This window comes from Sapajus apella, unplaced genomic scaffold, assembly GCF_009761245.1.
Source record: "Sapajus apella isolate SASKATOON/1434 unplaced genomic scaffold, GSC_monkey_1.0 scaffold60, whole genome shotgun sequence".
NCBI classification, from domain to species: Eukaryota; Metazoa; Chordata; class Mammalia; order Primates; family Cebidae; genus Sapajus; species Sapajus apella.
This window is the reverse complement of record NW_022437000.1, coordinates 8,508,362-8,521,367: the sequence shown is the minus strand read 5'-3', so window position 1 is coordinate 8,521,367 and position 13,006 is coordinate 8,508,362. Positions and strand designations below refer to the sequence as shown.

The window sequence follows — 13,006 nt, the reverse complement described above, 5'->3', positions numbered from 1 at the left end:
CGAGATCGAGAGCTCCAGGTCAAAGCTGGGTTCTTGATTCATAGCTTCCTAATGTTGATCACCGAATAAGTGCCACGCACTAAAATAGACCATTTACATAAATAAATTAATAATCATAGCAACTGGAGAAGATACTGAGTGAAAATAACCCTTGATTGTCTTTGAACCAAACAACTAAAATAACATGATAAAATGGAGAGTGGGTTTTGAATCAATCTGGAATTTGTCTGGTTTCATAATTCATGGTTCCTCTCATGTAATTAATATGAAGTCCAGCTTCTGACATTGTAGAAGCTTAGTAGATGTTGAACAAGCTACAAATGTACACGGATAGGTACCCTCTCATAAGATGGGCAAGTGAAGTTTCCTACCTTAGCACTGTTCATTGTTCCTCCAAAATAAATTGATAACTTAAGTGAAGAGTAGATATTCCTAAAACAATATCATGAGACTTTACAACGTCACAGATGATTGCAGGTAATCAGGCAACTTAGGTCAATTAGACATACAAAGTAAATAACTGAATGTTCTTGGGCTGGAAGGAACTCTTAAGTTCTAGCTCCATACAAACTAGCACTGAATTAAATGTGTCAGTTTTGAAAAACGAGATTTTCATACATTACACAACCTCTAAGGGCACTTAACAGCTCTAAAATGTTTTATCAAGGTCGATTGCAGCAAAATTTGTTTTAATGTAAAACAATATTTTATGTTAAAATAGTTCTAAAAGTTGTTTCTGCCACTCTTCATGGATAACTTCTGACTTCTCCATGGTGAAAGAGGACGGACTATAGCAAAAATTTCGGTGGAAACCAACAGCTCCTGGAACATAAAAACTAGGGTTTTTTTAATCTCTCCCCCCTCAATATCTAGTACCATTACTACATAATAATAGGTGCTCAATTAAAGTTTGTTAAATAACTCTATTTTTAATCCTTAAACAGATACGAGAAGAGTCCATAGTTGATTTCTGGTCATGCAAATGTTTATGTCTGTATTGTAAATTATGTGTTGTTATGTATTATTTCTGTATTAAGAGAACTCATACCACAGTAGCAAACATCATGAAAAAAAACAAACAGCTCTGTATAGTTTCCAAAAACCTATATTTTAAAAGTTTAAATGAAACAACCAACATTTTGAGTGGGGGGATGCCCTCTTCTTTCTTGGGAGCTTTCACAACCAGCGAAATCAGTATAGTTACCATTGTTTTACGTACAGAGAACAAGAATTAGAGGCTATCACTAGCCAGTGCACAAAGTGATCTTAGGTCTCTCTCAACGACAAAATCCACTGGCTTGTGGATCAACTGCTTGCAAAGAGAATCTGCTGCTGAGGCCAATAGGAGCTGTCTGTACTCGAGACCCTGACCAGGATCCTCCAGGTCCCGCCTCCGCAGCCTCGCGGAGCTGCCGGCCCTCCCACCTCCCGCTGCGAGCCTGGCTGCGCCTGCGTGCGTGAGCCCCGTGACGTCACGGCCTCGAGTCTCCCATGCGCCTGCGCGGCGAGCAGCTGGCGGAACCGGCGACTTCTGGCGCCAGCTTCCGGTTTAGTGGCTGTACCTCAGGCTTGACGTCAGGTGGTGAGTGTGTGGGTGGCAGCTGCGGGTGTGTGGGGAGTCGGGTGGGGGATGTGGGGTGGTCGGCCGGGGGATTTGTGGGACGGCAGGCGGGGAGGGGGGTCTGGTGCGTCAGCCGGGCGTCAGGTTGGGGTCTGTGGGGCGTCAGGCCGGGGTAGGGTCTGTGGGGCGGCAGGCAGGGTGTTTGTGCAGCGGCGGCTGATGGGGGTTGCCGAGTTCACCGCGCTGTAGCAGCGCCGCGTTAGAAGCCAGGCCTCTTGTTACTCATCTAGACCCAAGCCCCAGGCCGTTGGACGATTTCTCCCATTTTTGACTCCCTGGAACTGTGTTGCTTGCTTTACCTGCGTACACGCTGATTCCTTCTCAGGGCAGCCCCGCAGGAAACCGTCAAGAGCTCATTTTACAGCTAGAATCCTCTGGTTCACAGAGGTAACGGGGCTTGCCCGGGGCCAGGTTTTCACTCGGAACCCGTTGAGGGTTGGGGAGAGTAGGGGGAACGGGACAGAGGAATGATGTAAATTCCCTCGGGATTTTCCGTTTTCCAAGAGGGTACAAGGGGCCCTGGAGCGGGAAAGACTTTAGGCTTGGAAGAAATCACTTTATTTATCTTCTTACACTTCGTCGTTCATTAACCTTTGGGATCTGAGATTATCCCAAATTGTTACTATGTGCTGTGAAATCTAGGCAGCTGTAAACTCTTCGTTTCCTAGGGAAACACAGCTTGTCAAGGGTTGCATGAAGGAAACTTCAGTTGCAGTAGTCACTTCCTGTTTTTTTCCCCAAGTGCAATAAAATAACACTTAATCACTTTCCATGGTCACTGAATAAAACCTGCTGGTTTGTCTTCCTATGTTACTTCAGGACAATTTATTCAGCAAGTGAATGCATGATAAATCGTTATTGTGTACTAGTAACTTGCATTCATTCTCCTGAAAGCTTTGCTTATTGTTAAAGAGTGAAGCTTCTTCCCACCTTTTTATCTCCTTAGTATTTTGCAATATTTATGTTTTAAATGTTGCTTGGATCACCAAGCATTACACTATTAAAATTGCCAAGACATTACTTTTTAAAGCACAGTTTTAGATTATCTGATTTTATTTTCATTCTAATTTCTACACAATTTTTAACCTCATTTTACGCTTAAGAAAACTGAAGCTTAGAGAAATTAATTGCTCAGTATCACCCAGCTATTAAATGTTAGCATCCACATTTGAATTCAGATTTATTAGAGTCCAGAACCTGAGCCCTAAGAATCTCCTCATTTGTCTTACTGCAAATGGAATGAATCAGCTAAAATTCTCGGAATCCAAAAAATAAAATTAGCATGTAAAAAGGAATGGAAGTCCTAATCTTTGACTTTTTATGCCATTGTAATGAGCAAAAGTACTTATGCCTAGTTTATAGCAATTTTGGAATCCTTGTTTTCTGTATAGCCATTTTTAGAATACGGAAGATGCACAACATTACCTACATTTTGTAATTACAAAGTAATTTAAGTCTTTGCCTGGGATTTGTTGAGGGAAACTTTAACTTTGAGACCATATAGAATCTATAAATATATCTGTAGAAACTATGTACCAATACTTGAACATTAAAGAAATATTACTACTTCATTTTACATAGTTTATATAGAAATTGTAGATACAGCATTGTGTACCATGATGTACCCCCTTGAGGGAGCATGTTTTCAGAGCTAGGGCAGTGAACATACATAACCAGGTGGTGCAGTCAGTTATGCAAACCAGATTCAGGGAGAGGAAACAACAGTATATTCAAAGATAAAAGTTTCAGGGAAGTGCTCTCTCATGGGTTTATCCTTTGATCTAACCCACTCAATAGAAGTTTGGTTTCCTTTGTCGGAAATTAGACTGTCAAGTGCAGCTTTTTTCTTTATAAGACCACCAAATGGCTGTTGCGAATCATTGCCAGGACAGTCAGAGCTGCTGAATATTTTTAACCAAACTGTGCCTCACCCACTGTGCATGTGCATGCATGTGTATGTATGTGGTTTGTAACCAGCCCATGGCCTTCCCTGGTGTGCTTTTCCAGGAGTCAAATCTAGGTGTGTCAGTAATTCATTCAGCAAACCTCCTGCATGTCTGCCACTAGTAGCACAAATTATAGCACAATTTCTGGTCTCTAGAGACTGACAATTTAGTTAATGTAGTATTGTAATTAGCCATTTGGTTTATTTTGCTGGATACTAGATAATGTAGCCTTGTGCATGTGTGTGTTTCTCATTTGTTTGCTGTGATGGAGAATTGGAAAATTGGGAGTTACGTGTTCTCTGCACTATAATAGATCTCCCCACTCCCAGCGAAACTCTTGACTCCACTGTCTGGTTATACATCCTGGTGTGCCAGGAGGTATCTGCAGCCACAGGATAAAACATAGTTTCTATTCATGAAGCATACATTTTACTTGAAACCTTTTTTTGGAAAAGTTATGTTAATGTTACATAGTTTATGCTAAAATTACTCTAATATATTTATCTTCCAATAGACCTTGTATGACTATTTAAAACTAAAGAAATTTCACACTTGTGAAATTTTAGGAAATACTCTTGCCCTAGCACAGCAAGGTACTCATTCTTTCCTCTCTGACTTTAGCAGATACTTTAGGGAAAAGCTCTGTCCTCAGGACATTTTACAATTGTTTTATTTTGTTAAAGCACTTAGTATTTTATTATACTGTTTCCATTATACCCCCTTTTAAAATTTTGTTTAACAGAATTTATGTTCTTTTAAAGCAGAAGCATACTGTATTTTCCCCTAGCACAGTGTATGTAGCACATCTCATATGTAGTAATTAAATACTTAGGGAATAACTGGCATGGAAATATGAAAAAAATCGTATTAATACATTTATACTTATAAGACAATAAGTAACTATGGTAAAATATATAAAGTGAGGATTTTGATTTGGGCATTTTAAGTTGAGATTGAATATTGGTGTGATTTGGCATAGCTAACAGTGAAGAAGTGAGGGAAAAAAAACATAGGTTTTCTTTGGCTGGAAGAAGAGGATACCTGTTTTTTGCTTTGTTTTGTGTTTTTGGTCAAGGGCCCTGCCTATGATTAGGATTTCTAAGAAGTCAAATTCCAATTCAGGAAATGAGTGTTTTGTTAAAAACATCTATTTGAAGAAGTTGGTGTCTGGTGCTGTGTAATAGTCTGTCAGGGAAAGAAGAGACATACAGTGAAAGGCCTTGCATTAGAAGCTCAGAAGTGAAGTGAATTAAGCCTGATTAGTTTTTCTGTCGCCATTATTTGCAATATTTGTTTGTATTATGTGCTAAGTAATTGATATATAGAATAAGTCAATGAAAGTTGGAATTTAAGGAGAAAAATAATTAAAATAATTTCTGTATTACAAATATAGGAAATACAGCTGATGATACTTTTCATAACTGAATTAGGGTTGAAGCAAAATAGTTGTTATTAAATGTAGAGATTGAAAACATACATTGTTTATAGCATTGATCTATTTAGCAAACATTAATAAACATTTATTATGATCTGAGTGATCTTTGTAAGGTCTTTACATTAAATATTTAGTTGAATCTTAAAGTTATTCTCTTTTTGCTTTACTAGTTAAACTGGAAGATTCATCACCACTTTGATGGCTGCCTCACAAACTTCACAAACTGTTGCATCTCACGTTCCTTTTGCAGATTTGTGTTCAACTTTAGAACGAATACAGAAAACTAAAGGACGTGCAGAAAAAATCAGACACTTTAGGGAATTTTTAGATTCTTGGAGAAAATTTCATGATGCTCTTCATAAGAACCAAAAAGATGTCACAGACTCTTTTTATCCAGCAATGAGGCTAATTCTTCCTCAGCTAGAAAGAGAGAGAATGGCCTATGGCATTAAAGAAACTATGCTTGCTAAGCTTTATATTGAATTGCTTAATTTACCTAGAGATGGAAAAGATGCCCTCAAACTTTTAAACTACAGAACACCCACTGGAACTCATGGAGATGCTGGAGACTTTGCAATGATTGCATATTTTGTGTTGAAGCCAAGATGTTTACAGAAAGGAAGTTTAACCATACAGCAAGTAAATGACCTTTTAGACTCAATTGCCAGCAATAATTCTGCTAAAAGAAAAGACCTAGTAAAAAAGAGTGTTCTTCAACTTATAACTCAGAGTTCTGCACTTGAGCAAAAGTGGCTTATTCGGATGATCATAAAGGATTTAAAGCTTGGTGTTAGTCAGCAAACTATCTTTTCTGTTTTTCATAATGATGCTGCTGAGTTGCATAATGTCACTACAGATCTGGAAAAAGTCTGTAGGCAACTGCATGATCCTTCTGTAGGACTCAGTGATATTTCTATCACTTTATTTTCTGCCTTTAAACCAATGCTAGCTGCTATTGCAAATATTGAGCACATTGAGAAGGATATGAAACATCAGACTTTCTACATAGAAACCAAGCTAGATGGTGAACGTATGCAAATGCACAAAGATGGGGATGTATATAAATACTTCTCCCGAAATGGATATAACTATACTGATCAGTTTGGTGCTTCTCCTGCTGAAGGTTCTCTTACCCCATTCATTCATAATGCATTCCAAACAGATATACAAATCTGTATTCTTGATGGTGAGATGATGGCCTATAATCCTAATACACAAACTTTCATGCAAAAGGGAATTAAGTTTGATATTAAAAGAATGGTAGAAGATTCTGATCTGCAGACTTGTTATTGTGTTTTTGATGTATTGATGGTTAATAATAAAAAGCTAGGGCATGAGACTCTGAGAAAGAGGTTTGAGATTCTTAATAGTATTTTTACACCAATTCCAGGTAGAATAGAAATAGTGCAGAAAACACAAGCTCATACTAAGGATGAAGTAATTGATGCATTGAATGAAGCAATAGATAAAAGAGAAGAAGGAATCATGATAAAACATCCTCTGTCCATCTATAAGCCAGACAAAAGAGGTGAAGGGTGGTTAAAAATTAAACCAGAATATGTTAATGGACTAATGGATGAATTGGACATTTTAATTGTTGGAGGATATTGGGGTAAAGGATCACGGGGTGGAATGATGTCTCATTTTTTGTGTGCAGTAGCAGAGAAGCCCCCTCCTGGTAAAAAGCCATCTGTGTTTCATACTCTCTCTCGTGTTGGCTCTGGTTGTACCATGAAAGAACTGTATGATCTGGGTTTGAAATTGGCCAAATACTGGAGGCCTTTTCATAAAAGAACTCCACCAAGTAGCATTTTATGTGGAACAGAGAGGCCAGAAGTGTACATTGAACCTTGTAATTCTGTCATTGTTCAGATTAAGGCAGCAGAGATAGTACCCAGTGATATGTATAAAACTGGCTGTACCTTGCGTTTTCCACGAATTGAGAAGATAAGAGATGACAAAGAGTGGCATGAGTGCATGACACTGGATGACCTAGAACAACTTAGGGGAAAAGCATCTGGAAAGCTTGCATCTAAACACCTTTATTTAGGTGATGATGACGAACCACCAGAAAAAAAGCGAAAAGCTCCCCCAAGGATGAAAAAAGTTATTGGAATTATTGAGCACTTAAAAGCACCTAACCTTACTAATGTAAACAAAATTTCTAATATATTCGAAGATGTGGAGTTTTGTGTTATGAGTGGAGCAGATAGCCAGCCAAAACCTGACCTGGAGAACAGAATTGCAGAATTTGGTGGTTATATAGTACAAAACCCAGGCCCAGACACATACTGTGTAATTGCAGGGTCTGAGAACATCAGAGTGAAAAACATAATTTTGTCAAATAAACATGATGTTGTCAAGCCTGCATGGCTTTTAGAATGTTTTAAGACCAAAAGCTTTGTGCCATGGCAGCCTTGCTTTATGATTCATATGTGCCCATCAACCAAAGAACATTTCGCCCGTGAATATGATTGCTATGGTGATAGTTATTTTGTTGATACAGACTTGAACCAACTGAAAGAAGTATTCTCAGGAATTAAAAATTCTAACGAGCAGACTCCTGAAGAAATGACTTCTGTGATTGCTGATTTAGAACATCGGTATTCCTGGGATTGCTCTCCTCTCAGTATGTTTCGACGCCACACCATTTATTTGGACTTGTATGCTGTTATTAATGACCTGAGTACCAAAACTGAGGGGACAAGATTAGCTATTAAAGCCTTGGAGCTTCGATTTCATGGTGGAACAGTAGTTTCTTATTTAGCTGAGGGAGTGTCTCATGTAATCATTGGTGAAGATCATAGTCGTGTTGCAGATTTTAAAGCTTTTAGAAGAACTTTTAAGAGAAAGTTTAAAATCCTAAAAGACAGTTGGGTAACTGATTCAATAGACAAGTGCAAATTACAAGAAGAAAGCCAATATTTGATTTAAAGCTAGCTTTCCTAGTGAAAGCCTCTGATCTGGCAGACTCATTGCAGCAGGTGGTAATGATGAACTACCGAACTACATTTTATTTTTGTATCTTAAAAATTAAAAATCTATGTCTAAAAAGTATTGTTAGACATAGGAAAACAATAATTTTAACTTTTAAGATGAAAAGACAATGGCCCAAAGCCAAGAAAGAAAAATAAGTGACTCACTGATTTTTTTACAATTAAGGTGAAATAATTAAACAGTCCAAAGAAGAGATGTTTTTTATAATATCCATATCGATATCTCGAATTTTTATTTAGATACTGATAAAATAGATTTCAAAACTTTTAAAGTTATGATAAGACCTAAACAGTATATTCTAAAAAATCAAAACTTTAGTAATAGTTTTTATCTGATAAAAGCATTGCAAGAAAATAGGGTAAAATTGTTACAATTGGACATGTAAAAATATGTCTTTTTACTTAGAGTTTAAAATATCCCTTTTACATGTGAAATGCTGTAAGCAAATTTGTTTTTTAAGGTTAAGACCAAATGTGATAATAAAACTTTGTCAATGATGTTTTTAGCTAAATGAGAGGAAGTTGTATGAGACGTAATGATCTAAAAATTTAAAATTGAATTGGTTTGATTAAAAATAAAGCTTGCAGTTTTAAAAGTAGCTCACATTTAATTTAATTGTGTGAAATAGAACATGTTTTAAAGGAAGTATTTTTATGTGAATTTGTATTCCAGCATAAATAGTATTCACAAAAAGTGATTTTTCTAGATTTTATCTATTTAATAGGTGTCATTATAGATTATTTAAAGTCAGTATATATGGTATATATTATGTATGGATTTATATACCAAATTTTGGAATACAGTCTATCTTGTGACCATATTGAAATGTATGGAATTTGATCTGTGAGATACTATATGTGTATTATTTGAAAGTAAGGAAATTTTATCCAGACTGTGAGACAAATGTATGTGATTTTGTTGTACTTCTTAATTTAAATAAAATATTTAATATACTATTAAAATAATTTTTGTCTTCTGTTCTTTTTTAAATGATTCATAATAGTTGTATCAGATTTTTTGGTGTCAGTAAAATTTTTGGCTGGTCTCAATCTGTTTTCTCTTTATGATCCTTTGTATTTCACATTACCAATGAGTGTTATTAAAAATTTTACACTTTGTTTTTTTTAAATATATGTTTTATTGTGTTTTAGGTTTGGGGGCACATGTGAAGAACATGCAGGATTGTTGCATAGGTACATAAATGCCCATGTGGTTTGCTGCGTCCATCCACCCATCACCTATGTCTGGCAAACTTTTTTATGTCTATTGAGAAAAATTAACAAATACAAATAAGTACAGTGGGAGAAAAGTCTGTACTGTTACTACTAAAGATAACAACATGTAGTATTTTAGGTTACCAATGGTAAAGATAGTACACAATAAATATTTAGAGCACAATATAAATATTTAGTGTAACATGTATAAAGCAAACTATATGCTTCATTTAATCAGCTTTTCTCGATGAATTTTGAAAATTTTTACAATTCACTAAAATATTCCTCCATCATTTTAAATTGTTGTGCAGTATTTCATTGAATGCCCTGTAATGTAGCCCATTATTCAAATTTTAGACAATTTCACCATGCCACCCCTACCTTGTTTTTCCTTCTTCTTTTTTTTTTTTTTTTTTTTTTTTTGTTAGAAAGGGTCTCACTCTGTCACCCAGGCTGGAGTGCCATGGTGCCAAGTCAGCTTACTGCAACCTCCACCTCCTAGGTTCAAGCTCTTCTCCTGCCTCAGTCTCCTGAGTAGCTGGGATTACAGGTGCCACTAGAATAAAGTGCATGAGTAAAGACACTGGGTCAACTACTGATAGGATAAATATTCTGAAGCCAACTGAAAAACACCCTTGGCGTTTATTCTCCAAGGCTGTGGTTTCTTGCCAGAAAGCAGGACAGCAGATTTACTAAGAACTGCTCCACCCTATTCCTTATCTCTGATGACTTAGAAGTGTCCTCAAGGAGTTCATTCATTTCAGGCTGATGTCAACTTTTTTGAAAGGTGACTAGAGTAGCTACTTCATACTCATGCGCTTGACCTGGGGTCTACGTGAACAGGGCAGCTTTGGCCCCTTGGAATGCTCACTTCTGGGAAAAGAGATTGTGTTTAAACTATCTAACATGGAATTCTTCCAGCCCTAGATCTATCTTAAAAACAACAATTCACTTTCATTGAGTAGTACAAGTTCTTACTCTTCATTAGTAGCCTTTTGAGTAAAGAGAAGAATAAAGTAATTCCTGCCCTCAAAGAACTCACAGTGTTTTGACAGATAAGATAATTAGAATACAAAAGGTTAGTGTATTCCTAAAGGAATGATGGATTGTCTTGGAGGGGAAAGAGCCCAAGCATTAGAATCAAGTCATTCCAAGCTCAATTACAGTTCAGCTACCAATATCTGTCATTTTGAGCAATCACAACCTCTTTGAACTTTAGTTTCTAAACTGTCAAACGCAAATGACACCTGTCTTATCAGAATGTTTGAGGACAGAGCCATAGCCCCCAGCACATACTAAGAACTCTCTAGTTTTACTTGCTATTCTTACCCACACCTGGGTTAATAAGTGAGTAACTGGGGGAAAAAGTAGAATTTCACCAGGCATAGTGGTATGGAAAGTTTTTCCTTGCAGAGGAGAGATTATAAATCATAGGGTTATAAAAGTGTGGAAATATTTTTAAAGCATTGAGATTTAGGGGTAAGGGAGAAAGATAGATTAAGATAGGGTAGGGTAGATTTTGAAAGGTCTGAAATGCCACTGCAGAATATGGACTGTATCTTGTGCTCAGATAACTGCATGAAGAATTGTAAGCAAGATATTTTAGCCTCTAGTGTAATGCTTTTTATTTTTATTTTTATTTGTTTATTTATTAGACCACTTAAGGAATGATAAACACACAAAAAGCAGTACATATTTGAGAAATATATACAACTTGATGAGTTTGGAGTTAAGTATACACCTGTGAGACCACCACATTCAGGCTGTAAACTTATCCATCAGCTCCAAAAGTTACCTTATTCCCCAGTATTTATTGACCAAGTCCCCACCTTGTCTTCTGTTATTTAATGATTCACAAATATGAGTGCCTCTTGAATTCTAGGCTCTGTCCTAGTCCTGGAAGCAGCAGTAATCAAAGTAGGCAGACATTCCTACCTTCATTAGGCTTATATTTTAGTGGGTAAGATGGGAAAGAGAAAAATTCATGTTTCCTTCTCTTTCTGATTCTCCCTCTTTGGAGGCTATTTCCCTCAGCATTTCAAAACCATATATTTTCTGGCTGATGTTTCTTTTCACATGCAAGCGTTTCTAAGAATTGTCTAAACTTCTAGTTTTACTTTCTGGCTTTTCACTCTTAAAATTACATATACAATGTTCTAACAACGTCTTTGACCTCTTCATTGATACACCCCAATAAGAGCTTGTGGGGTGTTTTATTAAAGGAATGCAGGCACTTACATAGCGTTCACCAGGAAGAAATGATAATCATGTTCTGAAGTTATGTACTTGGAGGGAACATTGAAGGAAGAAGAGAATCCACCCAACTAATCAGTTAGAGGAACCAAATAAGCATTGGTGATTCTGACTGATAGACATCATGGGGAAGTTGGTTGCCTTTGATGGAACACATGCTTCCTTTGATATTTGAAACATTTTGGCACATAGAAAAAAAACATGGAAGTCTTCTGAAATCAGGATTTAGTAATCTTGATGTCACCCTCTATCAAAAATAGCATGGAATGTCAAACAGCCAGAACTTTCTTTCATATGTTGCTAGTGGGAACGTGCAATGGTACCACTTTGGAAAACTGGTGATTTTTAAAGTGATATACCTACTCTTAAACATGAGATTTGTTCGTTATACTCTGAGTAAATTGTATTTCAATAAATTATTTAAACGTTTGAAACGACTATTGATTGTATAGTAACAGAGACAAAACATCCCAATAATGCATTTTTAATTAATATTGCAGTAACAAAGAAATAGAATAATTCCAAGTAATGTTCAATTTTAAGAAATGTGAGAATAATACAATATTAAATGTACATTATGGCATGTAGCTGTATTAATAGACTAAATGCAGCAATAAAAAATTGGTATATGAAATTCAACAGCATTTCTTTTTAAGCAATAAAAATGGAAGTTAAATAAAAATAGGACACTTCTTAAATATAATGCTTCAAAAAATAAAAAGCCGGTAGTTTTTGGGATTCATTATCATAAATGAACAACATTTACAAAAGGACAAAGTGATGAATGGATGGAAACAGACATTGATATGTGTGTGAAGAAAACAGATGAACCTGAGAAAGCAGAAACTCCTTAGCAGGGATTTACAGGAAAACACGTGGGCAAGTCTGAGATCAGCACCTGAAACTAAAAGGGACTTTTTCCAGTGGAATAACATGTGAGTGAAAGGAGCCCTGGGTAAATCTGAAGGGCTTAGTACCCATGACTTCTCAGAACTGAGCCACCATTGATGTTTTCCAGGTCAGGACCTCATAAAGAAGAAAAGATGGTGGGAATGGAATAAAAGGTGAGCAAAATAGGGGCAATGGAGAGACAAAGGAAATAGAAGGTCCACATTGAAGGTGAGGAGGAAGCAGCCAACATTTTCAGAAAGCAAACCATTATGGTTTTAAAAAGCAACACTAGTGGGAATTCTATAACGTTAGAAAAATTACCATTAACTACATTTTCTTCTAGATGTTCAGAGAAGCTAAGCTCACCTGAAAACGAGGAACCAAACGATATGTGGGCTAAATATACACAAATAAGAAAATACTGTAATTGAAAGAATACATTTCTACAGAAGAACGAACACACGTAAGAAAGAAATGCCCCTAAAGCAGATCAAAGTTAATTTTTCTTTTAGAGTAGAAAATGTGAAAGAACAACATATTATTTCAGAACTGGAAAACTCAGAAATAAGCTGACTAAACTCAGGAACTAGATTTAAAAGAAAAAAATCTATGTGCTACTGGAAACTTAAACCCATAGAAATAATATGTG

The 13,006-nt window shown here is 36.4% G+C and overlaps 1 protein-coding gene and 1 long non-coding RNA gene across 2 annotated transcripts in view; both read left to right on the top strand.

Annotated features, from left to right (window-relative positions):
- The first annotated feature begins 1,463 nt into the window (after positions 1-1,463).
- On the top strand, positions 1,464-8,964 carry LIG4 (DNA ligase 4). Its single transcript, XM_032246197.1, has 2 exons — positions 1,464-1,582; positions 5,173-8,964. Exon 2 carries the CDS (start codon positions 5,201-5,203, stop codon positions 7,934-7,936), a length of 2,736 nt encoding a protein of 911 aa, XP_032102088.1. The 5' UTR covers positions 1,464-1,582; positions 5,173-5,200; the 3' UTR covers positions 7,937-8,964.
- Positions 8,965-9,223: 259 nt separating this feature from the next.
- LOC116528793 overlaps positions 9,224-13,006 on the top strand; it is a 171,257-nt gene continuing 167,474 nt past the window's right edge. The window contains exon 1 of the long non-coding RNA XR_004259202.1: positions 9,224-12,530. This is a non-coding gene — a long non-coding RNA (uncharacterized LOC116528793). The remainder of the gene's footprint in view (positions 12,531-13,006) is intronic.